Source organism: Doryrhamphus excisus, chromosome 19, assembly GCF_030265055.1.
Source record: "Doryrhamphus excisus isolate RoL2022-K1 chromosome 19, RoL_Dexc_1.0, whole genome shotgun sequence".
Taxonomy (NCBI): Eukaryota; Metazoa; Chordata; class Actinopteri; order Syngnathiformes; family Syngnathidae; genus Doryrhamphus; species Doryrhamphus excisus.
In genome coordinates, this window is record NC_080484.1 from 9,805,243 (window position 1) to 9,827,714 (window position 22,472).

The 22,472-nt window shown below is 42.9% G+C and overlaps 1 protein-coding gene across 2 annotated transcripts; it reads right to left on the reverse strand.

Moving 5' to 3' along the window:
- Positions 1 to 1,327: 1,327 nt before the first annotated feature.
- On the reverse strand, positions 1,328 to 22,244 carry rps6kc1 (ribosomal protein S6 kinase polypeptide 1). 2 transcript variants are annotated; one of them, XM_058057216.1, is made up of 17 exons: positions 22,038 to 22,244; positions 20,988 to 21,023; positions 20,606 to 20,726; positions 19,734 to 19,849; positions 19,571 to 19,664; positions 18,761 to 18,814; positions 18,275 to 18,682; positions 17,540 to 17,664; positions 17,357 to 17,455; positions 14,940 to 14,987; positions 13,304 to 13,436; positions 10,924 to 12,465; positions 9,942 to 10,031; positions 4,903 to 4,985; positions 4,011 to 4,152; positions 3,415 to 3,510; positions 2,818 to 2,964 (listed from the first exon to the last, which is right to left on the reverse strand). In XM_058057216.1, the coding sequence occupies exons 1-16, from the start codon at positions 22,149 to 22,151 to the stop codon at positions 3,452 to 3,454; spliced, it is 3,264 nt and encodes a 1,087-aa protein (XP_057913199.1). In that variant the 5' UTR covers positions 22,152 to 22,244; the 3' UTR covers positions 2,818 to 2,964; positions 3,415 to 3,451. The 2 variants fall into 2 exon arrangements, with proteins under 2 accessions (XP_057913198.1, XP_057913199.1); XM_058057215.1 differs by lacking the exon at positions 4,011 to 4,152 and having other exon boundaries at positions 1,328 to 2,964.
- Positions 22,245 to 22,472: the final 228 nt, after the last annotated feature.

Consider the following 22,472-nt stretch of genomic DNA (forward strand, 5'->3'; position numbering starts at 1 on the left):
TTGAAGAAAACCTGGTCCCGACCAGGTTATGTTCACAGAGTCTGTTGCCATAGTAACTGACACCGAGGTTAAGTTACCTCTCTCTGTGAAACAGGCTGGAGTTACTCCTCTGTCTCTGGTTTGACTTGCCTCCCTTTTTGAAACGGAAAACTCAGAGTTTCCCTCATTTCAGGGTTAACATACTCCGAGTTTTCACTAAACCTGCTTTGTGAAACGGGGCCCTGGTCACACCGAAACTCTAATTTGAACAGCTTTCCCCCTCAAAAGTAAACAAACACCCCAAATGTTAGACACAGCTCTTACTAAATGAATAATGTCCGACAGTGTCAATCAAAATGAGTGGTAAGAACTCTTGTATTGTCATTATTGGACCTAAAGCCGTGACCTGAAGCTTCTGAAGCCTAACACACAGCATCAAAACACACCAGAGACACGTCTCACGTAAGATTGACAGGCTTCTCCTCAGCACCGAAGTGAACCTCTCACCCTGAGAGCCGGTGTAATGAGAGATAGGGTCTTATGACGAGACTAATCAGCCCAGACTCTTGACCCTGGTGCCAATGAGGTGGACACAAGGGAAGGCAACCCGGCACCGCTTAACAACTTCCCTGACCTGTGCGTGTGTGTGTGTGTATATGAATGTGTCATTTCAGGTGACAGGAACATGGCAGGAAGAGAGGGTTCATGTTCAGTTCATACGGTCTACTAAATACATTTATAGACTCCCAAGATATTTGGAATACAATTCTCATCTAATGACAAAAAATGTTGCCTTAATACAGGCAATTTTTATCCCTAATATTATGATGACCGTATTTTCTAGCATATGTTAATCAATGCTGAGGTAAGGATGTTAAAAAACACAAATGGTGCCCTTTTTCCGCCCCAGCACTTCTTAGCAGAGCAGCAAGTAATAACAGCGAATTAAGTAATTTTATGCTAATTAAGGTCTTTTACTAGTTATAATAAAATGACCCCTTTCCATGTGGGTGTATATTTTGACCATGCACTATAAGAAGCAGAGAAAAAAATTAGAAATATATATCATATTCATTTAGCTTTAATCTCTGGAGCACAGCAGCTTGACAAAAATAAAGACAAACATCGGTTATGTTTAAACGGCAAATTGAACTGATTTATATTATCCTGAACAACTACAATTGAGTGACCCCCTCCCGGTTTGCATCAGTGCATGCTGAGGATTCCGCGCGTATGGTTGCCATGGCGCCGGCTCACATTACAGTCACAGTGACACGGACAGCGACTCCTTGCTGGCACACCGTGGTCGCTGGTATTCAATTAGCGTGTAGCCAAAAATGAAGCGATATTTGACACGTCCATCAGTTGTGTTTATTGTTGGTACTGCTATAGGAAGAAGTACAGTAAGTGTTATAGGTAAACATGTAAATAAAGTGCATCTGCACATGACACCACAGGAATGTTCGGTCATTAAAAATGAATGGATGATAAGTGTGTTTCATGGAATCAAACTGATATTCACATCACGAAAAGTGCAGTTTCTTATAAAAAAAAAAAGAGCCGGTTTCCAAAAAATGGCGTCTTTGTTCATTATTAGACAAATGCCAATTAAGAATTTACATTTTGTACTGTTGGATCTAAAGGAGGTGCTTAAGAGAGCTATGGCAAGAATTGGCAGGAGGCTCGTGGGAATGTTGCTCCAGGCTTTGCAGATGGGATCCACTACCTGGAAATGAAATTTTTGTAAACTTCCCTTGTCGTCCACCCCCAAATATTCTCAGTTGCATTTAGATCAGGGATTGTCCGAAAGTGCGGCCATTGTGAACAAACCTGTCATTACCACACAATGCCGGCTGCCGTTTGACGCCCCTGCACAACATGAAGCTCCACTCTTCAGCTGAAGGAAAAAGCAGCCCAGATCACGATGGGACCTCAGGTGGGATCTCATTGTCATGCTAGTCACATTGGAAGCCATCAGGACCATCAATTACTTTCTTCCACCTCTCAATGTCCCATGTTTGGTGATTTCATGCAAATTTCAAACAGGCAATTTTGTGGTGTTGATCACAGACGTTTTTGTTTCTTAAAACTCTATCACAAATGCAGTCTGATGATCATTGGACTGTACTGGACACCAGTTAGAACCTTGATTTGGGTCGAGGATGGTCAAATGTCTTGGTGGATCTACCACTTGCGGTCCACAACCCGACAAAAGAGCATGATGATTTTGGCTTCTAAAGGGATGAACATCCCGTGTCACTTTAATGTTTGTTTGCAATAAATAGCTTACGTATTTTGAAGCCCAGAACCTTCTGAAGATCCAACAGTGCAAAATGTAAACTTTTCCGGTCTTAAAACTTTGATCAGGAGTGTACTGTATATTCAACCCATACTGCTTGATCTCACATTTTGCATAGTGAACCCCTGATAGTGGGCAGTAAAATAGCAGTGAGTATTTAAAAATATTTAGAGTAGGGCATCATCCTGTCTAGTTGTTTAATCTCTATGGGTGCGGCTGGCAGAGTCTCCAGCCAACCTCTTAAGAAATGATAGTGTTTCAGGACTAAATGATGCATACTGGACGTGTCGTCCCACATGGCCTCTTCATCTTGTGGCATTGCTGCTTACAGCAACTCTATGAGGAGTATAAAACTAACAAGGATGGAGTGGATCACCAGTCAAGCATTTACTGTAGAAATGATTGCACTATACATAAGTGCTCCCTGCACCAAGGAAGTGACACAGCAAACCCTCTGAGGAACATTTACAAGGTCAAGGTATAACACTGCAGTTTGGCAAAAAAAGTGGATTCCCTCAGTTTCTACCTGAAGTTACATGACTGTGACCGCCAGCTTTCCCAGACTGCGTCACTGGTAGCAGCGTCAAATCGGGCCAGTCCACTTTGGCAAAGAAGGGGTGCGATTTGATGTCGTCCACACCGGCCACTCCTGCGCCCAGCCTTTCTGTGGGGTTGTACTGCAGCAACTGATAAAGAACACAGGAAGGCCTCAACATTAATAAAAAAAAACAACGTAATAAAATACAAGTGATATGTATTCTGGTCAGTAGGTGGCAGTAATGACACTAAACATTGATGAGACATTATTACGTAACATTATGTAACGTTACCCTAACATGACGTCATGAGGTCAGCCATGGCATGACCGACATGATAGACTGAAAATAAGTGATCCTCCCATTCCATGTGGAAGTGGTACAGTTTTGGCTTAAAATGTAATAGCCCATTATTTCATGATGCTGTAGCACATTTTAGCGAGTGGCCTTAAAAGGTGCCAATAAAAAATATTATAATAGATTAAATCCTTGACATGCAAGGGTAGTTATGATGACGTAACATTTTATGAGATATTGTTTCTGTTACCATTTGTTGTGTTGTAAATGTGCTACTGTGTAAAGAGGACATGAGAGGGTCACCTGTTCCAGTAGAGATCTGGCCTCCTCCGACACCGATTCAGGGATGCTGAGAGCCGTGTGCCGTCCGATTCCTGCTGGATGGCATTGGAGCAGCGACTGCGAAGGGAGATAACTATCAGTTCAAACACAGAAAACATGACCCACTAGGGTGGAGGAGGAGGAGGACGCTGAGGGGGAACCAACAGACAGCGGGGACACCCGCTGCGCCTCCATCGGAGTGGGAACGCATGCACGGGAGGAGGCGAGAGCAACCTGAAACAACATTGATGACTGCAACGGCAAACAAGGACGAATTTTTTTTTTTCTCTCATGTTGCTCTTTCTTGGAACTGTACGGAAAACATGAGCGTGGAAAGGTCAACTATGAATGCTTGTAAAGCCATTTTCAAACCACGTCAGAGCCCAAAAAACTATCTCTAAGTGAGTGAAAGGGAGTGGAAGACCTGTAAGTGCTCTCCAAAACGACACAGCAAAGCCTTATTGTTAAAATAATTGACAATAATGGACATAATCATCATGTTGCAGCAGCACATCTTCCGATGCATGGAAAGAATTGAAACAACACAATATGGCAAAGCGGAGTGTGTATGTGTGTACCGGGGACCCGATGTGTGTTCCCCACCCCTCCCCTCCCCATCAGCTGGATCTGTTGCCTTGCTTCCTCTCTCCTGATACGTGCTGCAGGAGTTCTGGCAGGGTTCCTGGCTGCAGTCAAGACTGCTGCAGGCAAGATCTTATCCTGCAAGGATCAAGAGACACTATTTGTGCTTTGTATGTGTATATGTGTGTGTTTATCCTTGCCAGGACGGTACCCAGACGTAATCATCAAAGGAGACATCTGTGTGACTGACTTTGTTTTTTTCCCCAGGTAAGTGTGTGTGTGTATCACTAACAGCACAATAACACTAACCTAACACCCCCCCCGACTCATGTTCGGGACACTGACAAGCAACGTTGATGACTGATAAGAAAATATGCCCCCTAGCAAGCAGTTAGACTCCATTTAAATTTAATAAACAATGAAAAATTGAAGGGGCCGTTTTGCACATGCACTATTTATGTGTATTTGTGTGTGTGGGGCGTTAGAGTGGAACCTCCAACGTCAAACACAATCCACTCCATGACACTGAAACCCTCGGACCGGCCGAGCTAGCTAGCGCTTTGGAGAGCTGCCCCGGTCTTCACCTTCAGCACCGACGTAAGGTTGGTGCTGGTGCTCCTCCCGCCCAGCGGTGCTCCAGGAGCCAGGAAAGAAGCCCACGGAGAGCTGACCCCGTGGCCCAGCAGATGGAGCTCAAGCTGGGGGAGAAAGTCACACAGACACCGCTGGTGCTCCCGGAGAACCAGAGCGAGAGACGGCAGCCAAGACGCACTTCACTCACACAAAAAACACCAACACACGACCTGGCAAGACCATAAAGAGTGTGACAGAGGTGCCAATCAACCTGCAGACATCCCACGCAAAACAAAGACACTCTTGTGGACTCACCGTGCCTGTCAGAAGCTCAAACAGGATGGCGCCCAAACTCCACCAATCGCACGCGGCCGTCTCCTCACTGATGCCTCCCACCTCTGAAATGAAGACACACTCTTATTATGTCATGAGGGAGACCAAAAATAAAATTAAAAACAATAAACTCTGTCTTCAACCCTACACAGCACCATCTTTGAATCATCTTTGAAATTCACCAAAGTGACACACTTGCTTCATAATCGATGCACACACACACCCCCACACCCACCCAAGTGTGTCTCATAAAAGGGTTATTTGCATAATAAAAAAGCAGTTAAATTGAGGAAACCGTCTGTGCCGCAACTTCACACCATCTGCATGACCTGACCTCCAATGCAAACCTAGGCTCAACAAGAGAACAAATGCAGCCCTTCTTCTTACATGTTCTTTAAGAAAATGCTAACATGCTACGGTCCCAACTTGGTTTTCAGACTGCCAAGATTTAGTTTTCATCAAAAGTTTGCCTCAGTTTTTGTACAATATTGCACATAAACTACTGTTATTGTTCCGCAAAATCAAGTGCCCAAACAAAGCATCCTATGTGTTGCTGACTCACTGCATTTTTAAATTGAGTGAAAAAGCTAAATAACCCACCATGGGGCCAAGGAATATTGGGACAATTTGATAAAGAAGGTCAACACTCTTGCTGGCATGTACAGGAAGTCCGCATCAACGATAAGCTCCATCCATTCATTATTTGCCACTTGTTTCTCTGTGTGTAAAGCTGTAATTATTATTTTAGTTTTTTTGGGCAGTATCATTTTTTTCCGCACCAGAAGGCAAAGTCTCAATTCCGGGGTGCATTTATTTTTTTTCTTATTTTTAGGTGTCTAGAACAGATTCATTGGATTTACAATGTTTCCTATGGAGTTTTTGCAACAAATGAATTATTGATTACAAAACCCAGATACCACTGTATGTTTAATTGTGCAATTTGTCTCTCCCTTCTGGTTTGAATGTTATTTCTTGACAAGTAAAAATATTTCATAGGGTTTAATATTTACAAAAGACATAATTTGTTTCATCTTTCTCCAACCTGTCGCACGTTTGATCATTTTTTAAAATGAATTACTTGCAGGATTCAACACATTTCATCATGGAGAAGCACATTCAATGGGAAATCTATCCACAAGTGTGAGAAAAGTTTCACCGAGGACACACGACCGGCAAGTGTGTGTTAAAGTCAAAAAGTGTGTCCCTGTGCATGCTAGCTTCGCTCGGCACCAGATGGCTTCTCGTGCCGCTCAACCTCGCTGTGCTCCCTGGAGGGCGGGTGGAGGAGGATCACCCAAGGGGCCTGTGACCCAGTGTGTGCCCCGAGATCAGGCTCCTCAGCTGGGGGAACATGTGAGACAAAGACCCCTCGTCTCCTGGAGGGGAACTCGGAGGGGGCCTGTGCGGCTCTCTTGCAGCCAAGGTTAGAGAGGGCTATGATACTGCTGTGCGGACGCGCACACACACACACTTACAGCTAACTGAGCAACTGGTCTTCAGGGCTCCCCAGGACTACTGTTTTGACAGCCAAGGAGAGAAGATCGTCATTGAACGGACTAGTGATACCTGCGTAGCTGCTGGCTGGAGGGAGCGATTGTGGACACACACAAACACACACACACACGTCTCAGAGCAAGGTCGATGTCATCACAATGGATTAATGTCTAAGAAGCTGCAGGGAGAGTACAGTGGAGCTGGCTACACTTACCGCTCTGTCAGAGCGAGGCAGGGCGAAGGGGAGAAAGAGGATGGGAAAAGGGGGAATTAACTGCGTCCAGAGGCCACAGGTCATCGACAACTAACTCTTCTGTGCCTTCAACTGACATGTGTTTCTCCGCCACGGCACGGAATACTTGAGATGGGAAATGCAGAAGCGTTCAACAATACCATAGGTTCACCCTGTGCCCTCTTCTTCTTCTTCCCTTTTCCATTAAACAATGAAGTACACACCCTATTGCTCCATCTCCTCTCTCTTGTGGGTCATAAGGAACTCTCTCTCTTCTCCTGCCATGCATCAACTTCCCTAAACACTTACGCCGCTCTATTGAAAGAGGTAGTAGCGTTTAAGCAGGTAAGGAAGTATGAAGACCAAAGTCAAACACACTGTCAAGCTGTTTGACTTACAAGTTATCCTCACTTCACTGTGTTTTCCCCCCATAATGTTTAAAAAAAAAACAGTTTTTCAGTGCCATACCCACAAAAATATTCCATTTATAAAGAAGGAATCCGACTTCGCTGTTGAGATTGGAATCAATTAACAGCAAGTTTGTATTTGTGGTCAAGAATCTGCTTGGTTAATTGAATTACACAATGAAACATCTAATACCAAATGATGGCATTAAAAGCTGTGGCTGTAGGCAACCCCCAGAGGTATTTTTTATTAATTTGGTATACTTTTGTTTACAATGAACTCCTCATCTGATAAGTGTTAATCACTGACCGTGTTTTGCCACTTTCTCAAAATAACATCTTACTCTCTACTACTTCCAAACTACTTTGCGATTTAGGTTAATAAACTCCACAGCTTGTCTTTTATGTTCTATGGTTATGAGCACATTTTTCCTCCCTGTCATAACAGGTATTCTTATAGGTCGAATCACACACCAAACACACCCCCGAAAAACATGAAATGAGATTAACTTAAGTGTCACATAACAGCCAGGAAATTGAACGTCTTGTTGGATTTTTCATCATATTTGTTTTAAAATGTTTAAATTCCCATAGTTGTATATCCACGACTAAGACTTTTATATGTGTGGATAAAGACCAAGTTAATGTTTTCTCACTACATGAAAATTGTACAAAACCAACACCAACTCTAACTGGAATTGTTATTTACGGGGGTATGCTGGAGCCTATCCCAGCTAACTTCGGACGAGAGGCGGGATGCACCCTGGATCATTCACGTTCACATTCATACCGACGGAAGATTTCGAGTCACAAATTAGCATAACATGCATGTTTTTGGAATGTGGGATAAAACCGGAGTACCCGGAGAAAACCCTCAGGGAGAACATGCAAACTCCACACAGAGATACTCAAGTGGGGATTCGAAGCCAGGTCTTCCTGATCTCCTGACTGTGTGGCCACCATGCCAACCACTCGGCCATTTATCATTAAAAGGGGGAACCACTATAGGTGAGATCAGTGAAATTAAGTTTCTCTTTGGATCTCTCTTTCTCACACACACACACACACACATATATATACACAAAAAGCTGTATGGTATCCATGTATGACCTCACTGCTGTTTGACAGTCACCTCACCTTTGGAAAAAAATAAATTACCATTTCAGATTACATTTGCTTGCGCTGCTCTAACAAACACTTGTCAAACTGCTTGTTTTTGTTTTTTTTCTAATTAAAAAACATTTGCCATCTGATGTTGATCGGTGATAACAAAATGGTGAGAAAGTAAATAAACACAAGTGCAGAATAAACAGATTATGATACGGTCACTGGATTTTCCATGTCCACTCCCATTTTTTTTTTTTTGGGTGTGAATGCATGTGCTTTAAAAACATGTTTCCCTCCTTCTTACACACACACACACACACATAAGCACACAGAGAGTAGACCCCCTGCTAGCTCCCTGGCAAACAGTCATAAATCTGTCATCAGGAATGAAGCCATAGAGCTGACCCTGTCTGGATAAACAGCAATACATAACAAGGGCAGGAAAAGCATACACACAGAGAAAAAACACACACACGTTATTTACATTCATGTATTAAATGCTGCGTTATGGCTTTTTTTACACCACAATTTAAAATGACCACAGAAAGTGGAGACATAGGAAAAAAAGTGCTGCCATAGCGCATTCTAGACCTGGATGCTCAGCAGCAGAGGTATAACACGCCCCCTACTGGTCACGGATGCAAATGACTCCAGTGTGATGTCCAAGGGAAAAAAACCGTCAGGATTAATAAACACATTGTGAGTCTGTGTTCTGATCCATTTACTCATTTTACTCACCTTATTTAGTTAAGCTCAAACATGTTTTTAAATTAAATATCTTCGGCTGCAAGACGATATTATAAACACAGGGAGCTAAACATCTAACCCCTGATTTGGTACATCGTATTAAGAACAGGATTATTTCATTAATTCCATTCCTTAGGTAATAGAGAGAATAAAATAATGGGAAAAAATGAAAACAAGCGTACACTCTGACTTTTACAAAGTTAAATTAAATGATTAAATGGTTCTAAATCGAAAAAATAAAAATATTAAGACCATCATAACCAGTTAAAGTGTGTGTTACCTTCTTGGTTATTTTCCAAGTTAATTAAAATCTTATTAAGGTGTAAAAAAACATATGTTACAAATACATTTAATTGTAATTTTATTTGTGTTAAAAACATATGTTACAAATACATTTAATTGTAATTTTATTTATTTGTATATGGGAAAAATCTAAATATATATATTTTTTTTCTTAGAAACACAATCCCTGCAGGTTTTAATGCAAGATAAAAATGGTTCTGCAACAGTAGAAAACATGTTAAAATAGAGCATAGAGTTCTTGAAGTCATCTATCCCCGGCCACCGGGACAATTGCATGCACGGACTAATGGAAATATGTGAGATTATTCATAAAATCTTCCACTTCTCATTAAACACAGTGCAGAGGGTATAAATATGAATACAGGATATGAGAGTGAAGGTTACTTTTAGCGTATTTTCAGCGTGGAAAGGTGTATTTTAACACATTGTATGAAGTGGAGGGAGTAGAAAAATGGTCTAGTAGCAGTTTGGCTTTAGACAGCTTTTAAACAACATGCCAGACCTGCCACAAGTCTGGGGGTTGGGGGGCAAACACGTTAAAGCACACTTGCTGCCTCATTGTTGCAATGCAGCACCCTCTGCAGGACGATTATATAATTACAAGAGTCGCTCCATGCACAGTGCAAGACTGAATTATGTTTATCGAGTCTGATTAGGTGATGTTGATAAAAAGTGTCTGAATCCGAGAATATCTATAATAAGGCAGTTTCAAATCATTAAAAGTAATGCCTCACCTGGTGCGGCGTACATATTAGTGCAGGCTTCTTTGTCACAGGACTCCTCCACATCACTCCAGCTGCAGAAGTAAGTAAGCTGAACATGACCTGAAGGGAGAGGAACACAAGGCTATTCAACTACAACCTCTTTCAAGTGTCACTCTTACTTTCCAAACTGTTTGCCCACCTCTAAAGCACTTCCTTCCACCCTTCCTTTCCGCTTCTCTACTTCACCCCCTCCGTGAGCTTTTCAAGCACACCGCCTCGGCGATTACTCCTGTTTAGCGGCTACCCGTTAACGCCATCATTAGAACTAATGGTGTCATTAGGTAGCCGCGGCCATTAGCCAGGGCTAGCCAGAATGATGCACCACAGTACTCTGTTGATGGAGCCTTTAGAACAATCATTACCACTGGGGAGACTAAAACAGCCACTCAGCTAATTAGACGCTTGTTGATAACGAGGTGGAGAGATGATGGTGGGGGCGACAACAGAAGAAAATGGGGAGGAATTTGTGACCCGAGTAAAACCGGTTCTCTTTATTTTGGTAAATAGAACATCTAGTGACTCCGGTTTCCTCCCACATTTCCAAAAACATGCTAGGTTAATTGGAGACTCCAAATTATCCATAGGTATGAATGTGAGTGTGAATGGTTGTTTGTCTATATGTGCCCTGTGATTGGTTGGCGACCAGTCCAGGCTGTACCCCGCCTCTGGCCCGAAGACAGCTGGGATAGGCTCCAGCACCCCCGCGACCCTCGTGAGGAAAAAGCGGTAGAAAATGAATGAATGAATGAACATCTAGTGAAGACAGACATGGGTATAGTGGAACCTCTAAAGTCGAACGCATGTGAATCCACTGGGGCCGATACCTAGCGGCCACCAGCAGAGGTGCTGCATCATCAAACGTAAAAATGTTCCACTATGACAATCCCTCTGGCATTGAAGTGACGATGACATGACAATGAAGAATGTTCAATTCTATCTCCAATCATCTCACCTTGGTGATCCAGCAGGATGTTGTTGGGGTTTAGGTCTCTACAGATGATCCCTACTTGGTGCAGAGAATCCAGCGCTGTCACCATCTCCACCGCCCAGCATCGGACGAACGCCTCCGGGATGCGAGCCTGGGATGCGGCCAGTGACAACTGGTCCAGCTCAGCAAACAGCCGCGACACATCTTCATCGAACCCTTCACTCACTCTGTTTGGACTACTTGCTGATGATTCAACATGAACATCTAGTGATTGCTCGACTGGAGCACAGGCCTGAGATTCAGTTGGGGCTGCTGGACATTGTCCACTAAGCGAGTCTGCATCAAGAAAGGGGTCATTATTATGGCATGAAGGTTCAACCTCCACTGTGTCTGTGTCTTTTTGTCCAAAAGTGGAGCTGTAGTCATCCCAGAGGGAGGTCAAGGCAGATGAAGATGCATCAGTTGCACACAAAGATGAAGGTCGCTGCTCCTCCTCTTCCTCCGTCTGGCTAGGGCGCTGTAAAACATCGGGCTGGATCGACCTTTGAGGCGAGGTTGTGGCCTCAAGGTCCAGACACAGCATAGGGGTTTCTAATTCCTCTTGTTGAGAGTCCGCTACGACCCCGCTCATTCCGGGAAGATTGACCAAAAGGTCTGGCGGGTGACCCTCGTCCTCCACTACCGCCTCTTTAAAAGAAATGACAGGCACTGACTCATTGGAACCTTTATCGCTATAATCTAACCCCCAAAGATGTGCACTGTGGCCCTTGACCTCCTGAGCCAGCTCCGGAAGGTCCTCCACAACCTCAGAGCCGAGGTCGGACGTGAAAAAGAGACGGGGCTGTTTATGGGAGGAGGCCTGCTCCCCCCAGTCGAGGCAGGTCACCTCACTGGCGCTGTCTTTGCTGTCGATACGGAAAAACTCCATCGGCGTGTGCTTGGACTGATCAAGAGAATGTAGCCCTGCCGGGGATGGCGGTGCGTTGTAGACCTCACCGAGGTCCTGTCCGTTGCTGTCATGCCGCTGGCCGTTTTTATCAGACGAGTCTGTGAAAAAGCCAAACTCCTGACAGCTGACGGGAGATGACAGGCTGTCGTTGCTGAGGAGCGAATGGCTTCGCGAGGAAGCGGTGGCCGTCCCGGTGGGTACATCCAATGACACCTCCTGGTCGCTTTTCGCTTCCTCCTCCTCCAGCTCATCCGGCTCTACTTTCTCCTGCTCGTACTCATTACAAAGTGTTAAATAACTATTGGTGCACTCCTCCTCAGAAGTGGCCCCTGAGTCCGATTGGGCCACCACTTTTTTGCTAAGCCTTGCGGAGAGCTTGCTCTTCCAAGGAGATGCAGCGACATCCTTGGCGTTGTTTTGAAGCCCTGCAGCAGAATCAGAACCGGACACAGGCCCTGAGCCGGAACTAGCTGCTGAATCCACGCCCAGGTGTAGCACAGGGTATTGTGGGGAGTATACAGCTGCGGTGTGTCTCTTCTGGATGAAAGGAATGTCTAAGCTCTCTTCTGGACTGGAATTCCGCAGGTATTTTCCTATGTGGGACCACAGTTTTCCACCTGAATACCAAGGACAAGGGAATTGGGGGATAAAACAGAGGGATATTGTTGATAAATGGGATCTTAAAAACACCAGAAACTACAGACACTTCCATCACACTCTCCATGTCACTGGTGCATGGAAGAAACTGAAATACCATGCTGACTTTGTGGAGCCACCTTCTAGTGCAAGTATAAATCTCTAGACCACAACTATAAGACCACTTCATTCAGTCATTCATTCATTTTCTACCGCTTATCCTCACGAGGGTCACGGGCGTGCTGGAGCCTATCCCAGCTGTCTTTGGGAGGCGGGGTACACCCTGGACTGGTCGCCAGCCAATCACACGGCACATATAGACAAACAACCATTCACACTCACATTCATACCTATGGACAATTTGGAGTCGCCAATTAACCTAGCATGTTTTTGGAATGTGGGAGGAAACCCGAGTACCCGGAGAAAACCCACGCATGCACGGGGAGAACATGCAAACTCCACACAGAGATGGCCGAGGGTGGAATTGAACCCTGGTCTCCTTGCTGTGAGGTATGCGCGCTAACCACTAGACCGCCGTGCCACCTGATATTCTAATTTTAGTGAACAAAAATAATAATAGTAATATGTAATGACTATAAGTATTCACCCACAAACAGAAGCTCCATATCCCTATCATGACTGAGCTGTAAGGAGGCCCAGGTGTTGGCATAGCTAATGAAGCGTGGCACCACCTGGTATCAGAATAATGACCTGTGACACACACCCATCTTCATCACACATCTGTCTGGGACAAGGGCACAGGAAGGGGCGGAAGCGGGAAGGCAAAGAGACAGGAGGAGGCCAACAAGAGCATCTTACCCTCAGCGTGCTGCAGCAAAAGGAAGATGGTGTCTTCCGAGTCGATGAGCTTCATGAGCTGCACCATGTGAGGTACGGAGCGGGGCATGATGGTCTTCTTCATTCTGGCACAGTCACTGCTTTTCCTTAAACCCTGATGAAGGGGGAAAGGAAAAGTAGTCGTTTGTGTATCAATTCACTCAGAGGTCCCCGAGAACAGATTTCCACTGCATGGTAGCTACTATTAGTACAAGGTGGGCTCGTCTCTGATCATATTAAATCATATCCATTTCAATGTGACATTTGAGGCTCACAATGTTGCAATATTCTACTTCACAGTCTTCACTTTGCTGCAGATGCCAAGATGAAAAGACACCTTGTGAAAACCACACCAAACTCATCCAAGTGTTCCTATACAGCTCTTCTTTGGGCCCTAACTGTTACCACAAAGCACACTTGATGATGAATTAAGGATGAAGAGTCTTGAACCAGTCATGATGTGCTATATATATCACTATATTGACAGTTACTATGGTACCCATTATGTCATTGTATGGTCATATCACCTCGTACTTCGGTACATTATTACCAAAAAAAAAAAAAAAAAACTTAAACTGTATTATGGAAAGCAGGAAGTGAACAAATGTAACAGTTATGGATTGTAAAAGTACCAAATGGAGGGGTAGGATTTAATAAGCTTTGCTTCTTCCTACTCCTTTTGGACATGTGGAACTATGAACTGATTATGTGATGCACTCAATTGTAATCTGATGCATGTTCAAATGAAATAAAACCATTAACAATTAAAGGAAAACTACACTTTTTGGGTAATTTTGTCCAACAGCCATACACACCTTTCCCTTTCCTGTGCGTTCTACAGAGGAAAAAAAACAGAAAAGGACACACCTATTCTGCCTATAAAAAAACACAAAAAACACAACACACACAAAAAAAAACTAAGAGCAATTAAGAGCTATTACATGGAAAGCTGGTGACCCACCCGGAAAGGAAGCTCCATTAATGCTTAAAATGAACAAAATACAGCAACAACAATGTTGCTGTAGCTTGGTTAAAATGCAGGACTACTGTATTTGCGTACCATCGTGCTGTCTTAGCGGCCTCTTTTTAGCGTTTTTTATATCTTTAGAACGCACAGAAAACGACAAACATACCTCTTCCTCATGTCTAAATAGCATGTAGTGTGAATATATGTGGAAGGAAATGTTTCAAAGGAGAAATCTGCCATTAACAAGTTGCCAGCGATGACCCACAGCAACCCAAAGTCACCGGATCCATCAAGCCACATACAGTATTGACTGTCAAAGAGATACACACATCAAGTTCACATTGGCAGCAAGTGTCTGCAGATTTGCTTGCTTATATGAGCATGTATATGTGTGTGTGTGTGTGTGTGTGTGTGTGTGTGTGTGTGTGTGTGTGTGTGTGTGTAGTCATCTGTGCCCGCGCTACACGTTGACATCTGGCACACGTCTCACACCTGAGAGCAGAGGAGCTGACAGGGACAGGCCCATTAGAATCAATTACAGCGGTCACACACACACACAGGGGGCGTCTGGCACACTTCACACCAACAGTCAGGACAGCGGTGATGCAGGATGCGCGCACTCATAAACATCCACTCACTCAGTACACTTACTTTGACGACAAACGTCTCCTGTGTTCTCTTGTCCATGACCAAAAGGACCTGTGATGGACGAGTGTCATTAATTGCCAGATTATGAACAGGCAGTCTGATCTGGATGACATAGAGGTCCTGTCCACATGAGCAGCGTTGTTCAACGACTGGGTTATATTCCACACAAGAGGGCCACCGCAAAATAAATGTCGCTCCCTAAATTACACCAGCAAAAGGGGCATTAACCCATCAGGCCCTGCTGTGTTTACCAAACCAATGTCACAGCCACAAAACACTGATTTAAGCACATTAGTACTGAACTTATTAGCTAATTAGTGGACCAGATGGGCACAAACTATTGCATTTTAAGTGATTAAGTCAAGATATATCATGTTTAATCCGCCTCTTCCAGGGTGTGAGAGTTGGTTGTTGCCATTTAGTCAAAGGAAAAGAGGGAGCTCACTAAAATAAATGCAGATTAATTCATTTTTAAGAGGTTTTGTCTGGGATTTAGTAGAAATGCATTCTATCATTGTAACGCATTCTTTAACATTCCTCTAAAAACACCCCAAAATACTTGCCAAGTATTTCTTCAATAATTAAGCTCACTACATGAATAAAACATAACAATCTATACTGTACATATCAAGATGCATTTTAAGTGAAATAAATCATCCTCTTATAACATATGGTTTTTGTTTAATGCATTTTACTTGATAGGTTTTTCTTAAATTAAATTAAATGCATTAGAATGGCATCACAGGGTTGCTATATACGTAATTGCTGTACTTCTGCACTTTTCATTCAGTACTGTATTAAATATTATTTGTTATGTTATTTTTTTATATACAGCATAGCGATTAGTTGGTTCCAGACCGGTCACCATAAGTGAATTTCCGCAAAGTAGTATTCGATATGGGTAGTTACAGCATAGAAAACCTATTCATGACGTTATTCAAGCCCTCTAGACAAGAAATAACACCCCTACAACACCTTCACACTCATATGTAGTAGATACCATCAAGATAAAATGAGCCATTTAAGACATAAATAAGACTGGTGCTCATGTGTGTTTCAATAAATGTCTTCTGCACGTGTGGACAGGAAGTGACGTCAGGGATTCAGTGTGTGTCCGACGATTCTACAATGTTTAATATTATTTGTGCATGTGTAAAATAAGACAAAACATTAGAAATAGTTCTGTGTGAATGCAAAACAATTTTTTTCATATATTTCAGGGAGCAATTACGGCAGCAATTTTATTTATTTGTTCCTGTGCATTAACATTTCAAGTGCAGGTATAACGTCACTAAGTGTTCATTTGTGAGCAGATGTTGGCACCGCCGTCCCTAAATCTCAACGTTCCTTTCATCCCTGCCAATATCCCAATTAAAAAGATGGCAACGCCACTTGTTCTGATATCTTTATTTCGCCTCTTTCCTCTCTTGACATCATCATCACTCTTGTGCTCCATCACCCCCTCTGGGGAGATGTGGAGCATATGCGTACGACTCGTGTGTGTGTGTGTGTGTGCGTGCCGAGAGAGCGGCGGGCACGCTTGCGTTCTCTCCGCGTGACCCTGGCTGGGACCAAACAGGTGCGGGCTAAATGGATATGAATGGAGATGTGAGTAAACAGAGCGGCAGCGCTATAGCCAGGGCGCTAATATAATTAAGACACAAACATCAGGGAAAGGGGGAAGTGGAGAGGAGTGGCAGGGGGCAGAAGGGCGAGGAGCTCTCTCCATCTGTCTCCTCTGTCCCCATTAAAAGTAAAAAAAAAAAGGGGAGAAGTGGATGATTTTGCAGTGATGGACGTTGAACGTGCACACGTGCGTCTACGGAGTAGCACATGCTGGTATTGTGTCAACATTCTCCTTAGGGTTTTTTGGTGTGTATAGGATGAGCGTCATTGATTCGATGTTGTGCGTCGCTCTCTGAGCCGCTTGCCAAGTCATTTCATGGCTGAGTGGTGAGGTTGCTTCGACGGCAGCTGGCTGACAGAACCGGCAACCCAAACTGACCTTGGTGGTAGTCATAACTGCCGCTTAACACACACACATACACTATCTCTCCCTGCTATATTATGGAGTAAATCTGCTGCGCTTTTATTGCTTTAGATAAAAAGAAGGATGGCCGAAGGAAGAGAGGAGACATGGGGACGAACACTAAAGCGGGGCGCCGTCTGTATTTATTGGAACATGATTCAACCTATAAACTGCAATTACGTGGCTAAAGTGCAAGTGTTTTGTGAGGGCACAATTATTGTTTCACCTTGACCCTTAACTTCTATTATACTGTCAATAATATAACAGTAGAACGTTTCAGACTAAGGAACGGGGAGGCTGCTTGCTGCCCTTAAACTAGGCCTCAAGCTTAAGTAATCTAATATTTATCTTGTTTGCCTTTAAAAAGGTTGAGTCAAAATAGTAAACATACCTTATCGATGACACCCAACACCCTGTAAACGCTGAGATCCTCAGCGGGACCGTGCTGGCTCCCTCTGCTGGTGGAAGCGCAACACTGCACGCCTATCATCTGCACGCAAAAAGATCAGATTGCTATGCATGTTATGAATAATAAACGGGCTTCATTTGAAATAATTATTGTGTCTTCTCTCACCACTGTTTGTGTTGACCCTTGACCCATGTTGCTGCGAAGATGCTGGCAGGATATTTGCTCTGCACGCATCAGGTACTCAGCAGTCTTCTTCTTCACTGCCTCTCGCCGCTTGGGACTAGATTCACCTGCAATGGAATGTTAAAAAAAATTGGAACTATGGGAATTTGAACGGGAATAAACAGCGTGTCTGCTGGTTGAAGCCAAGAATTGCTTTGACTTTTGCACCAATTACCTTAAAAAGGACCTTTTTCCACTTTTAAACAATGTCAAAGTTTCAGATAAAGAGGTTTACATATTTGGAAGTGAGCCCTGAAAAATGTTTGAGATGGCTTAAAATGCTCGGTTTCAAACGGCTTGGTAAAACTGCCCTTTTGTGATGTCACAGAAGGGCGACCTTCCTTATATGGGCGTGTCTGTAAGCTGGATAAGCGCTCTGCCCTCCCACAAGGGTCCTAACAACACCACCACTCCGGTTTCCTCCCACATTCCAAAAACATGCTAGGTTAATTGGCGACTCCAAATTGTCCATAGATATGAATGTGAGTGTGAATGGTTGTTTGTCTATATGTGTCCTGTGATTGGCTGGCGACCAGTCGTGTAGACTGAGCAACAGTTTCAGTGCCCTAACTGTATTTATTTTTTGTAAGTCATGGAGCAAAAGTGCTTGCAGTGTGATTCCTTTTAAGACTCATTCAGAGTGCAATTCTTCTCATCACTATTGTCAACCAAACTAACCTTGAACACCTTGCAGCAGAAGGTCCACTCCACTGCGGAAGAAGGAAAACGCCGCCTGATAGTCCTGATCTTTCTCTTTCTGTGTGGCCACACGAATGAGCTCCCCGGCTTTGTCGAGATAGTCCGACTTCACCTTCTCTTTTGACCTGCCGGCTTTCTTGGAGAAAAGCGACCTTCGGCTGGGCCAGCTGACCTCTGGTTTAGGGGAACTGGAAGCAGGGGCAGGCGATGGAGTGCGGTGATCAGGCAGGGAGGGCAAGCGAGGACTGCTGCTGTTGCTGCTAATGCTGGCGGCTCCCCCCTGTGGCTGGTTCGGGGAGGTGCGGCCCGAGGCCATGCCATCATCTAGCTCAGCCAAAGAGTCGGTGTCCACAGCCAAGGAGGTCAAGTCGCTGTCACTGGACGGGCCTACAGGGAGAAATGGATGTAGGACACATAAAAGCATCTCATTGGCAGCTCTAAATCTAGAAGTACTTTCATACTTACCGCCATATTCCGATGTGATAGTCAAATCTTCTGCCCCACTGATGTCTCTTTGAACTGAAGAATATATCAAGGTAAGTTTGGGATAAAACCGGAAAAATTAATTATGTGTTCAGGCTACCACAAAACCTTCATTAGCTGTACTGTGAAAATAAGTAACTGCCATACAAGTGTAAAAATAAGTGCTATCATTAAAAAACTACAGACATCTCAACTTTAATGAAACACTAATGACGGTAAGGTTTTTTTTAACTGTTTAGAATTAGTAATGAGAAATCTTGATTTATTTTTCTATAAATTTTTTTCCTTTTCCTAATATCGGCATAACAAAAAGAAAAAAAAAAGAGTTGAGGCATACTTTTCCTGAAAATGTTGGTCAAATACCAAATGACCTTTGGGGCTTTACACCAAGTACAAAGCAAATATGCCCCCTTGTGGTTGTGAGCAGCATCACATCCATCACCATAACAGCGCTTTTCCTTCTGCTGTGTATACCCAGGATTCCCAAAGTGTGTGTGTGTGTGGGGGGGGGGGGGGGGGGGTACCAACTCTCATGAGGGGTACATGAATAAAAATGAAAAACAATCAGCAGCTGAAACTCACAATTACGTGTGTGCCTGAATGCCTCACAGCAGAGCAGAAACCAGTTGTTCATTGCTCTGTGTGCATCATATGAACAAAATAAGTTTGATGATTATTTTGTTTCATTTTGAAGATTTAATTTATATTGGAAACCTGTCACCGTGAGTGGGAACCACTGATGTACGCCTGTGTAGTTATTTGAATACATTTAAACTAAATATGACAACCTACCATCCGAGCTGCAGTCGGACAAACTGTCAGCCAGGAAGTCGAAGAAGGGCTCCACCGGTCCGATGAGCTCTGAGCTGTCGTGGACCTCGCCTCCCTGGGCAAACCCGGTTCAGTCGTTTCTACCCAACAGATTGTGGTTACGTATGTTGGGGTTAAATCCTACCTTGAAGAAGTCCTGGATGTGCTGACTGCTGTACAGAGCGGGTATATTAGCAGAGAACTGAAGCAGATCCTCTGAGCACTGCCTCCGTTCTTCAATCACCGAGTCATCAAAACGACCTAAAGATACAAGAGTATCGGCCATAAATGTTATCCAGCATTTATGGCTCACTCTAATAATTTGCAAAATAGACACAATACTTCATACTTTGTTAATAATTAGATGGTAATTCACACTATTTTCTTGTCTACTAAGGGTTATTTGTGCCCAAAATAATAAAAAGTAATAATAAATAATGAAAATTATTAATTAAAATTAAAAATAATGTGATAAAACATCCAACAATTACTATTATTATATTTACAAATATTATATTAAGAATCTATTAAATCTAAGTATTTATTTATTTAACTTTACCTAACCTTATTATTATTTATATATCAAATATTTAATAACAGTTTCAGTATACTTATTTTATTTATATTTTAATTTTCTATTTAATGACCTTTAAAAAATAACAACACCTGTAACCCCTAATTGTAAGGCCTCTTTAGCCAATCAGAAGCCTGAAGAAAGTCACTTGTGGAAAAGACAATCAACAAATAAAAGTAAAAATGGCAACACGAGCATGAAGAGGATGCAAACTTACTCCTGAATATCACAAGTTAAAGAAATAATCAACTAAAGTCGCAATTAACTACAAAAATACAAATTGTAATTGATTCTTCCTGAGAAAAAAAGTCTGAAAAAGATGGGCTCTCTCGAGGCCAGAGTTCTACCTTCAAAACTTTTATTTTACCACTCCAAGGATGGATTCAATTAAAGTTAAAGTAAAAGTTAAAAAGAAAAGATGCAAATAAATGAATGGTACTTACCAAACACTTTAGCCTTGGCAAAGGGAGGAAAGAGTTCAGACTGGCTACAAACATTCTTGTGCAGCTGCCAGAGGTTGTGATGAAGTTTGCGAAAGTCACTGTACCTTTTCCATACTGTTATCTGCAGTAAAAGCCACAGCACAGACCAAACTGGATAGTAATGCAAACGTAAAAGACCTGAATCTCAGATTGCCTGGCTGCTAAACGGATGAGGACAATTTAACTCATTTCAGGCTGTAATTGAAATCATGCTGAAATAGTTAGTACTGCTTACGAGAGAAGAGCACATTCCTCAATGGACAACAGATGTAAAAAAAAAAAAAAAAAAAAAAACAATGCATACATTTACAAACCAGTACACTACAATGTTTACACGTCTTACCTCTTGGACATCCTCAGGGTTCTTCCGAGAAATAATCTGTGTAAAAACAGATGGGAGAAAAGAAAGTCAGGACGATGCTAGTGTGTGCGCTAAGCTCTAAGGGTGACAATGGGTGCCTTACATGGTGAGTGATGGCTAAAAGACAGAGGAGATATCACCAATAGTGACAAGCGATACCAACTTTTACAACATGTTTGGGAAATAAGCTACACATAAAATGTATTTTATGCTACAGTAGCTACTTATAATTCACACAAATGTCACAGTTATACTTAATTAAAGCACAACAACACACACACACAACACGCTCAGTCAGCACAATGACAAGCGGAAGGAAAAGTAGTTCCTGCCACTAAGCCGTTTTAACTGCATTGTTTAGCAACTGCATAGTAAATGAGATAGTCACATGATTATTCCCCGAATTCACCTCACTACGCAAAACACGTAGTTCTGGAGTGCACATTTACAGTACGTCGTGTATGACGTATGATGGATGGATGAGGTTCTACTTGCGTTGAAGACACCCAGGTACGCAAATTACGTAATTCATGAGCGTTACAGCTACGTCTACGTAAATTGTCAACGGTGTTCTGTTTGTATCCCAGACACCCTGCTGCGTAAATGTCGGGATTTGATTTCAAAGTCCAGTATGTGTTAAAAAAAATAACAATTAAAACATAACACCATGTTATTACAGAACCTTATTACACAGAGTACTAAATCTAATCTCCTTTGTTTATAGTCGTGAAGCGCAGTGTTAAGAAACTAGCTAACCTTAGCTACGCAGTTTACGTTTGGCTTTAAGGCAGGTTCATTCTGGTTGACAGTGCTAATGCCTTTTTTAGCAATTGCTAACCATCAAGGGCGAAAAGGCAGCATTTGTATTTTAAGGAGTATCATCAGAAAGACCACGAACAGCTACATGATAAGGGACACTTTCATGCAACATTGCATGTTAGCATCACGTTAGCTTCACTTGCGTAACTAGCTAAGAAGCGTGTAGCATTGTTAGCTATCATTAGTAGCTCATCATCATCTCCTCACACTTACCGTCGCGGTGACTTTGTACACTGTGTAGCCTTTCTGGTGCTTCGTGGGGTCTGTGACTGTATAAAAACGAGCAAAATCCCCTATGTCAAAAAGGTGGTCCCGCTGCGATATCATCCTGATAACAACATTGCCGAAAGCTACCAGCTGGCTAAGCTGTACACAACATCCATTCACTGTGACAAGGAGTTGGGTGAAATCGAGTGAGAGTGGGAGGTCACTGCTGGGCAAAAGCTATGGCACCGTGACGTCAACACCCCGGAGACCCAGAAAAATCAGCAATTAGTATTACTTATGTCTTTTTGGTCTGAAATTTTGTTCTTTTTTTTAAATTGTATTTCTTTACACATCATCCAACGATTTGTTTAAGAAATTTGGTTTCTTAAACAAACATATTTACAGTTAATAACTACCATTTATATCTCTATAATGAAAAAA